At 53.8% G+C, this 17,373-nt stretch overlaps 3 protein-coding genes across 6 annotated transcripts; 2 read left to right on the top strand and 1 right to left on the bottom strand.

Annotated features, from left to right (window-relative positions):
* Positions 1 to 186: 186 nt before the first annotated feature.
* On the top strand, positions 187 to 6,319 carry KLHL11 (kelch like family member 11). Of its 4 annotated transcripts, XR_011049767.1 has the most exons (4): positions 187 to 659; positions 749 to 4,018; positions 5,620 to 5,671; positions 6,095 to 6,319. XR_011049767.1 is itself a non-coding variant. In XM_068418514.1 (2 exons), exons 1-2 carry the CDS (start codon positions 187 to 189, stop codon positions 2,343 to 2,345), a joined length of 2,070 nt encoding a protein of 689 aa, XP_068274615.1. In that variant the 3' UTR covers positions 2,346 to 6,319. The 4 variants fall into 4 exon arrangements, 1 of the variants encoding a protein (XP_068274615.1); XR_011049765.1 differs by having other exon boundaries at positions 5,620 to 6,319; XR_011049766.1 differs by having other exon boundaries at positions 749 to 5,671.
* Positions 6,320 to 6,669: 350 nt separating this feature from the next.
* On the bottom strand, positions 6,670 to 10,837 carry KLHL10 (kelch like family member 10). The gene is made up of 5 exons (XM_068418516.1): positions 10,650 to 10,837; positions 9,632 to 10,115; positions 8,398 to 9,009; positions 7,571 to 7,720; positions 6,670 to 7,041 (listed from the first exon to the last, which is right to left on the bottom strand). Exons 1-5 carry the CDS (start codon positions 10,835 to 10,837, stop codon positions 6,670 to 6,672), a joined length of 1,806 nt encoding a protein of 601 aa, XP_068274617.1.
* Positions 10,838 to 11,743: 906 nt separating this feature from the next.
* Positions 11,744 to 17,068, top strand: NT5C3B (5'-nucleotidase, cytosolic IIIB). Its single transcript, XM_068418530.1, has 9 exons — positions 11,744 to 11,795; positions 12,012 to 12,110; positions 12,663 to 12,732; positions 13,205 to 13,251; positions 13,641 to 13,726; positions 13,890 to 13,979; positions 15,017 to 15,179; positions 15,961 to 16,161; positions 16,488 to 17,068. The coding sequence occupies exons 1-9, from the start codon at positions 11,793 to 11,795 to the stop codon at positions 16,596 to 16,598; spliced, it is 870 nt and encodes a 289-aa protein (XP_068274631.1). The 5' UTR covers positions 11,744 to 11,792; the 3' UTR covers positions 16,599 to 17,068.
* Positions 17,069 to 17,373: the final 305 nt, after the last annotated feature.

The following is a 17,373-nucleotide window of genomic DNA, read 5'->3' as shown; positions in this document are numbered from 1 at the left end:
CGGCGGCCCAGGCTGAGGGGACGGGGGGCCCCGGGCGCTGCGCCTGTGCCAACCGCGCCCCCCCCGCGGACACCGGCCGCCATTTTACAGGCGGCGGCGGCGCCACGTCCCCGCCAGGGGGCAGTGCGGCACACGTCGCGCGCGCAGCCGGCGCCCCGCGCGCAGGCGCCCCGAGCGCAGCCCGCCATGTCGGACAAGATGGCGGCGGCCGCGGCCTCCCCGCAGCCGCAGCCGGGTCCCGGCCCGCCGGCGGCCGAGGCGGACGGCGGGGGCCCGCGCGGCGGCGGGGCGGATGGGGAGGCGGAGGCGGAGGAGTTCGGGTGCCCGGCGCACTGCTCCGACCTGGCCTGGCGGCAGAACGAGCAGCGCCGGCACGGCCTCTACTGCGACATCACTCTGGCCTTCGGCGGCGGGCGGCCCGCGGCGGCCCGCGAGTACCGGGCGCACCGCTCCGTCCTGGCCGCCGCCACCGAGTACTTCACGCCGCTGCTCTCGGGGGGCTTCGCGGAGTCGCGCTCGGGCCGCGTGGAGCTGCAGAAGTGGAGCTCGGAGGGCGGCCCCGACCCCGACACGGTGGAGGCCGTCATCGGCTTCATGTACACCGGCACCATCCGCGTCAGCCCCGGCAACGTCCACGAGGTGCTGGAGATGGCCGACAGGTGAGCGGGGCCCGGGCCCGGGGGGGCTGGCGGGGGCCGGACCCGCGGCAGCCGGGCCGAGACATCACCCCTGTTCGTTTGTTCTGCAGGTTTCTCCTGACCCGGTTAAAAGAGTTCTGTGGAGAGTTTCTGAAGAAGAAGCTCAACCTCTCCAACTGCGTTGCGGTTCACAGCTTGGCCCACATGTATTCCTTGAATCAGCTGGCGCTCAAAGCTCAGGATATGATCAGGAGAAACTTCCACAGAGTTATCCAAGATGAGGAGTTCTACACTTTGCCCTTTCACCTCATCAGAGACTGGCTCTCCGACTCAGAGATCACAGTGGACTCTGAAGAAATCCTCTTTGAGACTGTTTTGAAGTGGGTTCAGAAAAATCCTGAGGAAAGGGAGAAGTACTTTGAAGATCTCTTTAAACTGCTTCGATTGTCTCAGATGAAACCCACTTACCTTACTCGCCATGTCAAATCTGAAAGGCTGGTATCAAGCAACGAAGCCTGTGTCAAATTAGTGTCTGAAGCCGTGGAGAGTCACGCCTTGCGGTCTGAGAACTTGCAGTCCGGTAATCTACAACATTCCGCGTGTCCTGTAGCGTTGTTGCCGCGTTTTGGACAAAACATGGATGTCATTATGGTGATTGGTGGTGTGTCAGAGGGAGGAGATTACCTGAGTGAGTGCGTAGGGTATTTCATCGACGAAGATAGGTGGGTAAACTTACCGCATATACACAATCATCTCGATGGGCATGCTGTTGCTGTGACAGAATCTTATGTTTACGTGGCTGGCTCCATGGAACCAGGGTTTGCCAAGACTGTAGAAAGGTACAATCCAAACAGAAACATTTGGGAGCAGGTCTCAAATCTAATAACCAGAAAGCATTCTTTTGGCCTTACTGAAGTCAAAGGAAGCTTGTACAGTATTGGTGGACATGGCAATTTCAGTCCTGGCTTTAAAGATGTGGCCATTTATAATCCCGAGCAAGACAAATGGCTTAACCTGGAGTCAGCACCAAAGATTCTTCGCGATGTCAAAGCTGTTTCTGTAGAAGACCGGTTTGTTTATGTTGCTGCTCGTACCCCAGTTGACAGTGATAGCGAAGATGGGCTGAGGGCGGTTATTATCAGATACGATGCTGAAACAAGGCAGTGGCAGGACGTGGAGTCTCTGCCGCTCATTGATAATTATTGCTCGTTTCAGATGTCTGTTGCTAACACCAACTTTTACCATACAGCATCGTGCTGCCCCAAGAGCTACCCCATAGATAACGAGGAAGCCAAGATAAAGATCTCTGGCAGGGCCTCAGATGAAATACTCGAAAGCTTACCCCCAGAGGTTCTTAGCATTGAGGGAGCAGCTATTTGTTACTATAAAGATGATGTTTTTATCATTGGGGGGTGGAAAAACAGCGATGATATTGACAAGCAATACAGGAAAGAGGCCTATCGTTACTGTGCTGAGAGAAAACGCTGGATGCTTTTGCCTCCTATGCCTCAGCCTCGCTGCAGAGCAACAGCCTGCCATGTGAGAATTCCTTTCAGATGCTTGCAGGGAACACAGAGATACCCTATGCCACAAAATTTGATGTGGCAAAAAGATAGAATAAGGCAAATGCAGGAAAGGCAGATGCAGGAAATACACCGACACTCCCTGAGCTTACGGAGAATGCCGCGCTCGCAGATCGAGTGCTAGTCCTGGTGAACCTGGGAAATACTGTGTTAAACCGTTCCGTTAGGCTTGGTGTGGCTTTATAAGGCTTGGGTGTGTTGATTGGACTCGATGCATAAAACCAGCATCTTTTATGTATTGAAAATTAAGCAGCTCAGAAATTGAGGGTGGATGGGAATTGAGAGTCTGTGTGAATCCAACAGTATTACTTAATGGTGCCCAGGGTAAAGTTGTAGCCTGTAACGGGCTGTGAGATGTCTCCAGGAACATTAAGTCTGTTACTTCTCTCTTCAGATCTTTGTTTTCAAGGATTTCTGTAGAGTTAGTCTCTAACAGTTCAGTTTTGAAAATCAAAGATTATGTCTTAATAATTCAGTGGTTACGTTTGTTTGTGCTTGAAAGCACCTGTTTTATTTGCACTTGTATATTGACATTCCTTTGATTTCCTCCTTCTCAGTGACTGAACTTCACATAGAATTGGTGTCAGTGTGCTTAGCTTTCCCAAGCTGGAGGCAAGTGCAATAGATATACCTATATATGAGAGCAAAAGCACAATCTTTATAAAATTACTTCAGGATGTTTCTATGTGTATTAAATATTTTGTATCTGTATGTTGTAGAGAGGCTGCAGAGTTTGTGTATAAATGGATGATTGGTAGGACACGAGACACTTGCTAAAACGGAGAACTTGAGGCAGTAATTTTTTTCAGGTGTATCTGAAGGTGCTTTGAGTTTGTCTTTGACAGTTTCACTAGAAACTTGGGTCAACAATCAGCCTGGTAAAAAGAGTGAAAACCAGCGAAGCAGCCACCCACCAACACTGACTGTTCACTTCTATCAGTGTGGATTAGTAAGAACAAGGTTATTTCACAGTAACAGATTGAAACCTGAGCTACTCGTAGAGCCTTTCTCAAATGTTGCATGCATTTTAATTCCAGTGAAAAAGTGATTAGAAGAACCCCCAGGAGCCTGTTTCCAGCCTGTCTTTGACAATCAGTACCCTTTGCCTTCGGTATACATTCCCGAGAAACTTGTTAGCTGTGCTGTCGTGCTCCTTAACGAATCGCCCCGTGGTGTTCCTCTTGAAGTGAGATAGTGGAGCTGTCATAGTCTCTCAACATTTGAATTTCCCCACTTACTGTGGCGATAAGATTTAAGGTGATTTAAATGCCTTTTTGGATTTTGAGGTGGTTTTACATAAACCATCGCCCTGGTTGGCTCTGGTTTGCTCACTGCTGTGCTCCCCAGGAACAGAACGTGGGGTGTTTCCTTCAGAGTGTCGCTGCCTCTCAGGTAACTGTCCACTGAACACTCCTCCTCCCTGACCCGAAGAGCTCCAGGATGGTTTAGGTCACTAGTGGATTCAGTGCATCCTTCCTACCTCCTTCTCTTCCCCATCCTTCCCTTCAGTTCAACGTTCCAGGTTTTCACATTCAGCCTAGCTCAGGATCATAGGGAAGGGAACGGGAGGAGTAACCAGGCTGTTACAAAATTTGTGTAGACAAACGTTGGAGAATCTTTGCTGTCTTTGGTTCATACAGTGATTTGCTGGTGGTTTTGATGTGGGCAACTTCTTTGCAAAAGAACTTCTAAACAGTTTGGGTTTTTTTGTTTTGTTTTTTAATTGTTTAGCTTTCTGAGCTGATACTTCTCATTTTCCAATTCAGCAGGCAGCCTAGATCATATCTGAAACACTGGGTAAGTCTTTCAACCGCATAGTGTGTAAAGGTTTCTCTGATGTGTACGTCCCTTAACGCGCCACTTTGCAGTTCACTTGCCACTTTTGATATCAATAACCTGTGTTTTTGTAATAGAATAATCTAGCCTTGTTTTAAAAAAAAACAAACCTTGAATTTTAATGGTTTAGTCTCAAATTACTCATCTGTGTTAACCCTGTTGTATTTTATGTGCCTGTTGGATTGTTATGCAAGGGCAAGTTAAATTGTACGATGCTGGCCTAATGCAAGAGAGGAGACAGGTAGGCTTGTCCTTGCTGTAAGCAAGGGGTTAATCAGTGGAGTTTGGCCCATGAACTCTTGCAGATTTGGCTGGAGTAGTTTAAGAATTACTGCCCCTACAGCAGGGTTTGCGAATAGAAGTGCGAAAATGCCTCACAGCCTTAGTAATAATCCATGGATTTAACTTAAATTTGAGGGAGCTGATTTTAAGATCCTTTACCAGACTTTGCACAGAAGCAACTGAGAAGATTTTACATGCTCCATCCCACTGACTGTGCTGGAGGGATTTTTAACAAGCAGCTGAGGGATGGTAGTATGTGAGACCGTCAAAGCCCTCTTGTAGTTTGTCAACACATCTGGACAGTTTGTAGGGAGAAATACCAAGATTATTGTTTCAGTTGGAATACGAACTAAATAGCGTAACGTGGCAGCATGCAACACAGATGCAAGAACAAACTTCTTGCAGTCTTTCTTTTTCTAAGCAAAACCGATATCACCCTTACCATGAGAACTTTTGGCTGACACACAAGCTGTATAGTTTACTGAAGACATTCCACTCCAGGTCTGTGTCAAAGCAGCTCAGTGCCTGGACAGCTTCACTTGTGAATGCCGGCCGTGATTCTGTACGTGATGCGCTGTACCCCCGTGTGCTCTGTTTGCATGGTGAGCGGTGGGCACTGTGAACAGCACTGGTTTGCTCTAACTTTTGCTATGCCAATTCTATGGAATTTTTAGGTAGTTGGGGTTTTTTTTAGCCTTGACTTTAAGTGGACCAATTGCATTGCACGTGGTTTTTAACTGACGAGTCTAACTATCCGTTGTGTCACATGTCGGTGTTCTGAAGAATTGCATCATTGGCTCTGGCTGTAGTTTAGCCCACTAACCTGTGAATCGCGTAACAAATTCCCCGTGGCCCTCGACTGCCGTAGCTTGCTGGGTGTTTATAAAATGATCCTGTAAACAAAAGCCTGGGAATTCGTTCAGTGTGTTTATCGTGGCTAGTTAAATGTCAGTACGATCCTAGTGCGTGTTCAGTTGAGTGTCAGAAGGCTGACTGCTGGCCTTCCTGATGGAAAAGAACATCAGGTGGAGTTTCTCCTCCTCCTCGTGACAATCGTACTCTTGTACCTGTACTGAATACGTGCCACAAAATGCATGTTTCATGTCCCACCCTTCTGCTCAAAGTATGAGTGGAGCAGGACGCATCCTGCCTAGCACTCGGCTGTCATTGGAGTAATCTCTAGGTGCCATATGTGTATATAGTATTTTATAACCACCTGAATACTCTGTTAGTATGCTGGGTTTGTATGTATTTTTCATAAGACTTTCTCTTGCACACAGTAGGATACCCCTCCAGAAATGAAGAGAACGTGCCCATTTTTTAGCATGCATTGTGAGTAACTATGCCAAGCATTCTGCTATACTATTTCAATATAATTTTTCACCATTATAGTAAATGTTAAAATCAGAACTACTGGCTCAGCTTGTGTGTCATGGAATAGACCGAGCGCTACTGACAAGCTGAGTCACAGAGAATTGCAACTTTTCAGGTTATTTTTAACACAACCCTGTAATAGTATGTTGTAACATTCAATGGGCTTAAAAAAGCAAGCTGGAAGTGATTTATGGCTTCGACTTATTTTCAGCTGTGTCCACATTATGGTAGGGTATAAATCATCTCCCTAATTTGGCAGTCCTGAGCGGAAGTGTGATAGAACAGGTGCTCCTGAGGATCTAATCCTATTGCTAATATGAATGTAAAGTGTGGAACTAACGAGATGTTTGAAGACCATTAATAGCCAGATACTCCTCATAGGTCCATGTCACTGTGGATCACGGCAGCTGCACTCTCCTGTCGATATTAATGTAGACTTCAACAGATTGCTTGGGGGAGCAGCACTCCTGTACGTACTTCCAGTAAGGTAAAGTAGTATGTGTGTATAGGCCGTTTGAAACAAATCCTACTGTAATGTTCTTTACAGTAAATACACTGTACTAAAGTTTATTGTAATAAGTGAATTAACGAAAATAAACCTTTTATTTCTCTAGCATTCTGTTGTACCTGTTATTTTTTAAGTTGCTGTGTAGGCTGTGGCCAACACACACATTTTGTAGCGCCATAGAATCACAGAATCACAGAATGTTAGGGATTGGAAGGGACCTCGAAAGATCATCTAGTCCAATCCCCCTGCCGGGGCAGGATTGCCTAGACCTATCACACAGGAACGCGTCCAGGCGGGTTTTGAATGTCTCCAGAGAAGGAGACTCTGAACGTAAGTCCATAGAACCTAAGTTTTAAATACTAATTATTCTTTTGGCCTGTATCGATTGTTTTAATTTTCGAACAAGTTACTTGCTGCTTGGAAGACTTTATTAGCTGAGTGGAGCTGTTTATACAGGCAGGTTACCTGTTGAAGAGGTGTACTTGACTTCCACTGAAATGTTGTCCTTGTAGCCGTCTCGACTGGCAACGTACTCCACGATGTTAGATAGACCTGGCACCACGCAGCAGCTCAGAGCGCTGCGGTATATGCCCATGTCGCGGATGTCGTACCACTCGTTAGAGTTGTCATTGTAACACTCGGCGTTGAAAGTGGTACTAAACCCGTTAAAGCCGCCGACCACAAAGAGAAGATCATCCACCACTTCGATGCCAAAGTTGCTGCGAGGACTGAACATGTCGGGGACTGTGCGCCACACGTTGGCAACGGGGTTGTAAGCTTCCACGCTCTGAAGCCGGTTGGCTCCATCAAATCCTCCTACCTGTGAATGCCAAAGGTACGGGCTTGAAGTAGGCCTTTCCTCACCTGCCAAGCCAGCCAAACCATGTCATGTGCAAGTGAGATGGTAACTGCTCCTGCCTCACTGGCATTGCTGAGAGCGTGCCATCTCAAAACGCGATGCTTGCTTATTGCAGACTGCTCCCTTGTTCTTTTTGGAGCTTCCAAAAGTTATTTTCTGCAGCTGTCTGATTTTACACTTCTGCAGAGTTTAAATGCAGTACATGGGGAAGATAAACAGGACCAAGCAAATGTTCTGTGCTGCTAATGCTATTAGCAGCCACAGAAAATAATTTCTTAGCTGCAGCTGCTTAAAAATTGTCCTCACGCTTTTCGTAACAAAAAGCATGCGGGGGGTGATATTCTCAGGAGGCGTATCAACCACTCTGGCTCTGACTTTCTTCCCTAAATCTCACAAGCAAATGGCCAGCCTGAAAATCTAGGAAATGCTGATTAGCAGAAGTACTGCAAGTGCTGGGTGGTGTTAGGCAGAGGTACCGCTTCTCCCTTACCGCGTACACTTCATTTCGATATGCAATCACGCCTACTCCGCCTCTTCTGTGTGCCATTCGGGTTATATAGGTCCAGCTGTCTGTTGTGGGGTCATACACCTCGGCTGTGTTCAAGTACTCGTACCCGTTGAACCCACCACATATGTACACCTGTTTACAGGAGAAAAGTGTGAGCAGGGCAGTTACACGTTGAAGAGAAAATGAATGGTGTGGCTGGATTTTGGGGGCGTTGGTTTGGTTTGGTTTTTCATGGGAATGGTCCTGTCATCCTGGGCTTGAAGTGATAGAAGTGCAGTGAGTTATTCAGGCCAGCAGGATTTAGACTCTCCATTTCCTGAGCTGCATGAGGCAGCTGGGCATGGTGTTTCACTTGTGGCCAGGAAAAGGACTGTCCGGCAGCGAGTGGGCTGTCGGTGGTATGCAGCTCTGGGAGAGTGTTACCACTCCGGTCTGCATCTCGGCCATGCCAATCATTAGCTGCCTCTTAGAGAGCTTGGGATCTAGCTCCAGGATTTAATGAATAAGGTTTATGTGAACTTTATTCCTCTTTATTTTAAATGATTCAACATGTTAAAGGGAGCATTTGTTACCATTCCTGCTCCCACAGCTCCTCTTTTCTACCTAGATGACGAACTCGGAGTGGTAGCTGTGTTTATCAGGTATGTAGCCCAGTAAGAGGCTGAGCTCCATCCAAGTCCCTACCTCGATACGTGCTGTATGAAAGGAGAGGCACTTGCTCACTGTGTAACGCTGCGCACTGTTTGGTTCCTCATCCTGCACGCGTACTTCAACCTTACCTGCCGTCCGCAATCTCACGGTTCATTTACCTTGTCACGCAGCGTGGTCGCACTGGCGTCGCTTCTCCGCTCGTGCATGGAGGCAATCAGTGTCCACTGGTTCGTCTCTGGCTCGTACCGTTCTACTGTGCTGAGGCGCCTGGATCCATCAAACCCTCCCATGGCGTAGATGAAGTCGTTGAGAACGGCGACGCTGACGTAGCAGCGCCGCGAGTGCATGGGCGCAACCTCCTGCCACGTTTTCTTGAGCGGGTCAAACCGTTTGACGCTGTTGAAGTAATCCGTGGTGTCAAATCCTCCGATGACGTAGATGAAGCCTTTTAAGTAAGCGGTGCCGTGATAGGCGAGGGGGCTTTCATGCTCAGACGTGATGTTCACCCACTCGTCTGCACGGATGTCGTATGTCTCGATGGTGTTGGTTGGGCTCCCCGTGCTCCAGCCTCCGATAGCAAACAGGATGGTGTAGGGCAGGCGAGGGCGTCTGAGCAGGTTGCCAGAATCGGACGGGCCGAACACATTGAGCTCACTTATTTCTAACAGTGTGTTCCTGATGATACCTCTGCATTCCTCATTGTCCTTCACGTAATTGTGCGATTTGACGTTTCTCATGAAGTAGTCTGTTTGCATCAGTGCCAGTCGAACCTGAAAAATGCAAAAAGGAGGTTAGAATATTAATGCAGATCCTTTACACCTTGGTACCCTTCGTGGATAGCTCCAATGCTGGACAGCTTTGCTTTCAGGCTACAGCGTTGTCTAAAGCTTATCAGAGAACCAGAGGATTAACTGTGTAGTTTTTAGCCAGTCCAGAAAGGGGTGTGCAAGGGTAAATAACGCAATTTCACGGCAAGGAGCTGCCACTGCTGTGGCATGGTGCTTTCCTGTACGCAGAGAGAAACTGCCCTAACGCCTGCTGCTGTGTGCATAGCATAGCTTGTCCGGGCAAATGCTCATAAACTTTGCCTATGGAGAGATAACGTCATCCCATGTGCACTTTCGCCCTTCCTGGATGTGAGGAACAGCTGAACTTCAGCTCTAAACATGAGGAAATGTGCACTTAAAAGGCCTGCCCCACCCCAGCGCAGCATCTTCGACCCGTTCCCCAGCATAGCAATAGCCTAACGGTCTGAACGCTCACTCCTTGGTGAGCAGCATTAGGAGGCTGCAATTTCCTCCGACCTTACAAGAAAAGGAAGGCGGCTCTGGCTGTGCTGCCCTGTGCCCAGCTCTGCAGAGCCGCCCGGGCCCACGCCGTGCCAGCACCAACCTTGCTCAGCAAGACTGCGATGTGCTGCCTCCTGTTCGGCACGTCATGAGCGATCCATCTCAGAATAGCCTCGAACACGACCTCTTCTTCATTCACATTGAGCTCGTCCTTCTCAATGATTTGATTTAGCTCATTGACAGAGAGGTCGAGAAACTCTGCAGACACCAGGCACATGTCCTTGAAGTGATGGAAGATGAACATGTAGGCTGCTTCTCGCAGGTCGGGACAGTAGTAATAGTTCGTTAATCTGTAGATGCCAACGCAGTTTTCCAGGCACAGCTGGGATTTCAAGAACTCGCAGCACTGCCTGATGATGCCCATGACATTGAACTGGTCTGCTGCAGCTAGCAAATCCTCAACGTTGTCAGCACTGACCGGTACTGTCGTGGTGTAGGCGTACTCGATAATGAGCTGCATCATTGCAGGTGAAATGCCAGGGATTTTATACAGTGTCGTTGCGTTCCAGCTCCTGGTAAACAAAGCCCTGAAAAAAACAAAGCAGTGCTGGGGGAAAAACCAGCTTTGCTGCCTTAAACCCTGACCCCCCTTATCCTCTGTGCCTTCTTCCCCTGGCACCAGTTTGGGCACTAGCAGTAGCCAGGCTGGGAGGCTGTGTAGTTTATTAATTAATGCTTTACTAGCTGGTTGTTTTAAAATGGGGTCACAGCTTCTGGCTGGGGACAGAGAGCAACAGGGCAAGTGTCCACTTTGCTTCAACAAGAATACTGGAGAATAATGGTGTGTGGGGAAGGGAAACCTCCTGCCCGACGGCAGATAAGCCAGGCTGGCCACGCTCCCGGCCCTGCACTGCATCCAGGGGTTCGTCAGCACCGCTTCCAGAGCTGCTGTCAGGTACTAGATTGTGGATTAATTCTGGTGTCCAGGCAGGTACCAGGACTGTGGGTAACTGCTGGATGAGAGTGTAGTGCTGGTGTAAGCCCTGGAGACACGCTAGGACGATGTGACACAGACTGGGAAATACTGTTTGTCCCCATCTCCTCCTGTTTCAAGCACTGACCTGAAATAGTGACTGCAGGTACAGAGTACGTTCTTGTGAGCAATGAATTCAACACCATTCACACTGATGATCACATCACAGAATTGCCCTTCCAGACGAAGCTCATTAAAGGTGACGCAATTCATCGTGCTCATCGGCTTCTCCATGTGTGAAGATGAGCATGTGGTGGGTTCCGAGCCATCGTCCATGTTAAAGCCTGCAGCAGTGGAAGGTGCTGCCCTCTGAGGTGCTACAGGGCGTTGTCTTTGCCCTCCAGCATCACCTGGAATATGCCCCATAATGAGGTCACAGACGCAGGGCAGGTGTCCTGGCAACGGCTGTGAGCCCCTCTGCGGACAATGGAGTCCCTGGTCCTCCCAGCTCCAAGGCTGCCCCCAGCCCTTGCGTAACCACAACCCAGATTACGCTGGACCCTGTACCTACACTCTATTGATAGATACCCTGGCACCAGGGTACCAGGGCACCAACTGCCCTGGTACCAGCTGAGACACAGGCTGCCTAACGTCAGTGATGAAGCCACAAATACTCCGTCACTGCCGGGTCTGCTGGTAATTTGGAGGAGTGGATGGTGCTGCCCGGGAGAGGAGAGCGGGGGCACGGGGAGCCGCGTCCTGGCCCCTCGCTGGTGTCCCTCGTGGCCAGCTGCTTTTCCTCGGTGCTTTGTCACGGCTGTGGGTCACACGGGTGCCAAGGAGCCCCGCTGTGAGGGGCTCGGCAGGGCCTGGGAAACTCTTTGGACTTTTTCATGTCCCTGTCGGTGTGGGGTTTTTTTTTTAAGTTAAATGAGTTTTGTGGTAACGCTGGGGGAGGCGTGATGGCAAGAGGACAGCTCTTGCCCTCTCCTTGGGTTTGGGTTTTTTTTAATCTTTATCTCCGTTCTCTTTTGCCGTCCCGGCTCGGAGCGTGTTGCAGAGCAAACGCAACCGCAAGCGCCGGTAGCGGGAGCCGCTGCGGGTGCGGGGCGGGGGCGCGGCCCCGAGACCCCCCCCCCCCCCCAGCCCCGGGCACCCCCGGGCACCCCTCGGCAGCCCCGCGCCGGCCCCGGGCACCCCCCAGCCCCGCTCCGGCCCCGGCGCCGCCCCCGCGCCGGCTCCTCCCCGCGGCTGCGCGGCCCCGGCTCGGCCCGGAGCGGAGCGGGGCGCGATGGTGAGTGCGGGGGCTGCGGGGGCTGAACGGAGCGTGGGCCGGGCTGGAGAGAGGGGTCGCGGGAGCCCGGGGTGGGGGGCAAAGGCTGGGGCGGGGCTGGCCCCGAGGGAGCGGGGTCCGTGGGGAGCGGGGCGGGGGGCTCGGCCCCGCGTGGGGAGCGCGGCGGGGGCTGGAGGGCACCGGGGGCGTCGCTGAACGGGGGGTCTGTGCCCGCAGGTGCCGGAGCTGGAGAAGGGCACGGTCCGCATCGGGCAGCCGGAGCGTGTGATGGGGATAATCCGGTCCCTCAAGGAGCAGGGGACCAACAAGCTGCAGGTACCGGCGCGGTTCGGCTCGGGCCGTGGCGGGGCCGGCCCAGCTGGGAGCCGGCCGCGGTGCGTGTGTTCAGCTGCTGCCCCTCAGCCTCCCCGGCCGTGGCCTGGCTGCTCCCACCCCGCGTGCGGGGAGGCACCTTCCACGCGTGTTGCAGATGGAGAGGGAGAAGCCCCAGGAGAGGGAGGACCGGGCTGTTCCCCATCGGCGCCCGGGCTGGCGGCTCTCCCCGCTTGGGCCTTTTCCTTCCCTGTTATGCAAGCTATAAATATGAGCCAATCCCCAAACAGCCCCCTCCACCCACGGCAATAAGTCAACAGGATTAAGCCATTTGGTGCTGATAAGAGTGCTGGGGCGGGAGGGGTGCTGGCTGGCTCAGATGAGGACATCTGCGTCCCGGCTGGCAGGAGCGTCCCCGTTCCTCGCCGCTGTGCCCTCCCGTGAGACGTGCCAGCGCTGGGTTTGCACCCTGGCAGCGGCAGCGCCCTTGGCTGGCCATGGCGAAGGTGGAGCGCGCTGGGTCACGCGCAGATTTGGTCTTCTCTCGCCTTCCAGGTCATTTCTGACTTCGACATGACGCTGAGCAGGTTTGGGTGCAACGGCAGGCGCTGCCCCACTTCGCACAGTGAGTTGAAGACGTTGTTTTTACTGTTGCTAATTCTGTTTGTTTTCCACGTTTGTGTTCTCAGCCTCTGCGGCTCCTGTTATCCTCTGCCTCCCTCCTTTGCCAAGCCTGGCCGCTCCACCTTGTTCTCTCTTGGTGCAGCTCCGGGCCTTGGCCGCTTCCAGCCGTGGCTGCTGGCCCCCAGGCAGCCCACAGCCCGCTGCAGCAGCTGTCTCCTGGTCTTGCTGCTTCTCCTTCCAGTGCTTGCACCCTGCAGCTTGCCGACGTTGCTGCTGCTCTCCCTGCTGAGCAATGCCCTGCGACCAGCGCGTGCCGCTGTGTTGAGACCCCGCAGCCAGCCTGTGCTCGGGTCGATGTGCCACGTGTGGCTCGTGTTTGGGAAGAGCTGGCACTGGAGACCCGGGATAGCCGCCTTTTAGAGCACCTTCGTGTGCTTCTGGGCTACAACATCGGCATTTTGTTGTCTTTGCAGATATCCTCGATAACAGTCGTGTTATCAGTGAGGACGGCAAGAAGAAGGTAGGTGCTGCTGCCAGGGCAGGGAGCGGGGCAAGTGTCCAGGCTGCGTTTCAGCCAATGGTGATGGAAGAAGTTAAAAAGGGAAATTTAATTTGCATGCTCAGCTGCGGGCCCTTTGGGTCTGACAAGAGCAGGAGGGGTGGGTGGGTGTGCAGCTGTACGTGCGGTGTTTGAAGCAAGGTGAGAGTCAGCCAGGGAGGGGGTCAGCGCTTCCCTCCGAGATCTCCAGGTTTGCTCAGAGTGACGCTGCTCAGCAGAATGGTTTGAGCTGTGTTTTTCACTAGGAAGTGTGATGCTTTGGGGGAATTTAGAAATGCTTTTTTCATTGTTTACAATCTCTTTAGATGTGACGTTCACTCTGTTCTTTTTCCATCTGTACAATGCTCCAGCTGAAGGATCTGCTGCACCATTACTACCCCATTGAGATCGATCCCAACCGGACCCTGGAAGAGAAGCGTCCCCTCATGGTGGAGTGGTGAGTGCTCGTACCTGATGAGCTTGACCTTGTCCTGGCAACTTCTTGCCCCTGAGGACTACGAGACACAAGGCTTGAACTGTCTCTGGGCTTAACAGCAACACCGGGAAGTTTTAGTTGTTATTTTGCTGCCCAGGAAGCTCACTCTGCTGCCTTCCCCTAGGTGGACCAGGGCCCACGAGCTGCTGTCGCAGCAGAAGATCCAGAAGGGTGACATAGCCCAGATAGTCAGGGAGTCGGACGTGATGCTGAGGTACGGGCTTGGGGTTCGGCTGCCTGTGGCCCTTTCTCTCCTGCTGCTGTGCGGGCAGGTCTCCTTCCTGTCACCCTGAGCTGTGTGCAGCCTCCACAGCGTGGCAGATGCAAATCTCTTCCTTCCTGGGGCCGAGCTCTCGTCGTGAAAGAGCCAAAAGTCAGTGCCACGAGCCGCAGCCTGAGCTCGCTCCTGGCTGCAGGCTGCTCCGTTCACTGCTGGCTCCTTCCTGCCCAGAACCCGCTTCCACCTCCCTCGCTCTTGGCCAGGAGCAGCCAAGGGGACGGGCGATGGGCAGAGCTCCCTGTCTGCAGGGCAGGGCGGGCTGGGGGGACAGGGTGCAGCTCCCCCCTTCCAGGAGAGATTTTCTGTCTGCTCTCTGTAACTGCTGGGCTTTATCCAGGCCCTTGGCTCAGCACCAAATTTCACCCACAGCACAAAAATGTTGCGCTAAAACTTGCTGTTAAAGCTGGCCTTGGTGGCGATGGTCGTAAACCCGGCTCAGGGAGCCTTGGCAGAGATGGTACCGTGTGTCTGGGTTTTCACGAGCCCAAGTTCCCCTTGTGCACGGCAGTCGTGTCCTGGCAGACTGGGACTGTCACATGTCTGATCGTCCTCACGACCAGCCTGACCTGTAGCGCATCCCCGGGGTGCGGTTTTGGGGTGGGCTGGCAGCACCCGCTCCTTGGGCACGCGTCCGGGCACGCTGTGCCTTGTGCCCCCGCTGAGAAGCGGCGTGTTGAGGAGGTGCTGGGCAGATGGCTCGTGTCCCCGTGCAGCTCCCCGCCGCGTGCTGCTCCCAGGAGGGGCCTGGGGGTCCGCTGCGCACCCCTCGCACGTGCTGAGCACAGCACAGAAATGCTGGTGCCACGAAAAGCTCGTGATTTTCACAGGGCTCACACGCGTTTCTGTTTGGGAAGCCCCAGGCAGAAAGAGGAGCCCCGGAGCTGGGCTGAGCGCGCAGCAGCCCACGGCACACCGGGCACCTCGCTGCGAGCTGGGGGTGTAGCACGGTGTGATGGACCCTTCTGCTCTAGGGATGGATTCAAAGAATTATTTGATCAGCTGCATAAGCACAACGTCCCCATGTTCATCTTCTCTGCGGGCATCGGTGACATCCTCGAAGAGATCATCCGTCAGGCCAACGTCTTCTACTCAAACGTCAACGTGGTGTCCAACTACATGGACTTTGATGATAACGTGAGTTCCCGCGTGCGGTGAGTGTTGGGGGTTCCCCTGCCCTCACCAGGGGCTGGAGCAACAGCAAGAGCGAGCAGAGGAGGGGTGAGGAGTGCGGGGAGAGCCGAGCATCTGCTCGCCATCTCGGGGACTCCTCGCCTTTCAGACTTGCTTTTTGGTGGCAGAAGGTGCACTGCTGCCATCCCTGGGCCTGGGCCTGCGTGCTCCGTCCTGGTGCAGGGCGAGGATGGAGTTAACCGCAGCGGTCTCTCCTGATCTGAGGGCCAGATGTCCTTCAAAGCAGCCTGGAAGGCTTTTGTTGATGTACTAAAGCCTGAAATGTCCCAAGGCACATTAGAAAATTGCACGTCTCTTACAATGAAGCCCTCTGTTCCCACGGGTGGTGCGGAGGGACGGGCCATCCTCGAGGGAGCACGGGACAGTGTGACAGTCCTGCCTTCTGCAAGGGCCCTGCTCTGCCCCGGGCTCCCCTGCCTGCGGCTTTCCATGGCCCCTGCCCAGCTCTGGGGCAGCGCACGGCCCCGACCAAGGTCTCCAGGATCCCCACCCTTTGGGTTTCTTCTCACCGTCTGGGAAGGGCTTGCCCTGCACAAGGGGACTCCTGGGACTGTCTCCAGGTGTTTCGTGGCTGCCGGGTTTCCAGGCTCCTCGGGGGTGTCTCTGGGATGAGAGCTGGGCCCCTGTTGGCATCCCCCCACGTGCCCATTCCAGAAGGGGTACTGAGGCTGCGGCACAGCGGAGGGACCGCTGCGGGATCAGTGTGTCTGTCCTGTTTGCGCAGGGAGTCCTCACGCGTTTCAAGGGACCTCTCATCCACACCTACAACAAGAACAACAGCGTCCTGCAGGGTACCGAGTATTTCCAGCAGCTGAGCGCTCGGACGAGCATCATCTTGCTGGGGGACTCCATGGGTGACCTGACGATGGCAGACGGCGTTCCCAGTGTGGAGAACATCCTCAAGATCGGCTTTCTCAACGACAAGGTGGGTGTGAGAAGCGGTTGTCTTGCTTCCCTGCCAGCCCTCCCCAGGTGGGAAGCCTGGGGGGCAGCAGAGAGGGGCAGGCAGCTGCCCCAGTGATTTGAGGGGTGCAAGAGATTCGTAGGAGCTCACGTGGAGTGTGCGGAGGGAGCTGGGGGTGTCTGCTGAGCTCCCGGTGCACCTGGGGCATTGTCAGGGTGGTCATGGACCCCTCTTCTCGTTACCGTCAGGAGATGCAAGGGCTGGGGCTGCAGCATCTTCATTCTCAGCTGCTGGTGTTTAACGTCCTCTCCTCTCCTCTCCACCCCGTCCCGGTGGCTGTGCTGCAGGTGGAAGAGCGGAGGGGGAAGTACCTGGATGCCTACGACATCGTGCTGGAGAGCGACGAGACGCTGGACGTGGTCAACGGGATTCTCCGCTACATCCTCATCGAGACATGAGCTGGGAAAGCCGCGTCCCGGCTCCGGCCCCGCGGCAGGGCGCCTGGGCAGCGAGCGTCCTTCCCTTGGCAAAGCTGGAGCGGATCTTCTGGTACCTGCTGGCCTCCCTCCCGAGGCTGGGCGGGCTCCCTGCCCCGGCTCTCGTGCCTTGTGCCCATCCCGACCTGGCTAACCCCCTTCGGACAGTCCTGGAGCGGGAGGGGTGACATGGAGGAGGCTTCTCCACTCCCCTTGCCCCACCTGTGCCCGGCTCAGCTCCATCCCTCTCGGCTCCATCCCTCTCGGCTCCATCCCAGCCAGCGCCTGAGGCCACAACAAACCATTTTGTGTCTCAGGTAGGGCTGTTCTGCACTTGCTTCAGCGCCCGAGCACACAGAGATCGTTTGCTGTGGCTTGAGGACAGACCTGGTTTGGACAGAGGCTGTTTAGTTTTCCTGTGTTCCTGTCTAAGAAAACAAGTCTCTCTCTTGTCCCGTTTTCTGTGGACTTCAAAGCGCCGGGGCTGAGCTCCAGGGATGCCGCCTGCCGAGGGGCTGCCATGGCCCTGCCTGGCGCAGCCCCCCAGAAACCCCGCAGCCCTGCGCCCCAGCCCCACCGTCCCTCCTGCTCCCTTACAGCCCTTGCTGTGAAAGCAGCTTTTCCAGCCCCCCCCCACGGAGCTCGCCTGGTGCCGCCGCACGAAGATGTAAGTGCGTGTGCCGAGGGCTGGGCTGGGGGTCCGGGTGCCTGGGCGGGGGGTCCGGGTGCCGGCGGCGGCAGGCTGGGTGCTGTTTGC

This window comes from Nyctibius grandis, chromosome 26 (assembly GCF_013368605.1).
Source record: "Nyctibius grandis isolate bNycGra1 chromosome 26, bNycGra1.pri, whole genome shotgun sequence".
Taxonomy (NCBI): Eukaryota; Metazoa; Chordata; class Aves; order Nyctibiiformes; family Nyctibiidae; genus Nyctibius; species Nyctibius grandis.
The sequence above is the reverse complement of the archived record's forward strand: the minus strand, read 5'-3'. Positions and strand labels throughout refer to the sequence as shown.

What these genes read in the sequence shown, in the direction of transcription:
- KLHL11 (XM_068418514.1), top strand. Translation starts at nt 187, where the DNA reads ATGTCGGACAAGATGGCGGCGGCCGCGGCCTCCCCGCAGCCGCAGCCG. An exon ending in GTGCTGGAGATGGCCGACAG is followed by an intron (nt 660 to 748) that starts GTGAGCGGGGCC and finishes TTTGTTCTGCAG; the next exon opens with GTTTCTCCTGACCCGGTTAA.
- KLHL10 (XM_068418516.1), bottom strand. Translation starts at nt 10,837, where the DNA reads ATGGACGATGGCTCGGAACCCACCACATGCTCATCTTCACACATGGAG. An exon ending in ACCTGCAGTCACTATTTCAG is followed by an intron (nt 10,116 to 10,649) that starts GTCAGTGCTTGA and finishes TGTTTTTTTCAG; the next exon opens with GGCTTTGTTTACCAGGAGCT. An exon ending in CGACCACGCTGCGTGACAAG is followed by an intron (nt 7,721 to 8,397) that starts GTAAATGAACCG and finishes TCCTGTAAACAG; the next exon opens with GTGTACATATGTGGTGGGTT.
- NT5C3B (XM_068418530.1), top strand. An exon ending in AGGGGACCAACAAGCTGCAG is followed by an intron (nt 12,111 to 12,662) that starts GTACCGGCGCGG and finishes CTCGCCTTCCAG; the next exon opens with GTCATTTCTGACTTCGACAT. An exon ending in GAGTCGGACGTGATGCTGAG is followed by an intron (nt 13,980 to 15,016) that starts GTACGGGCTTGG and finishes CTTCTGCTCTAG; the next exon opens with GGATGGATTCAAAGAATTAT.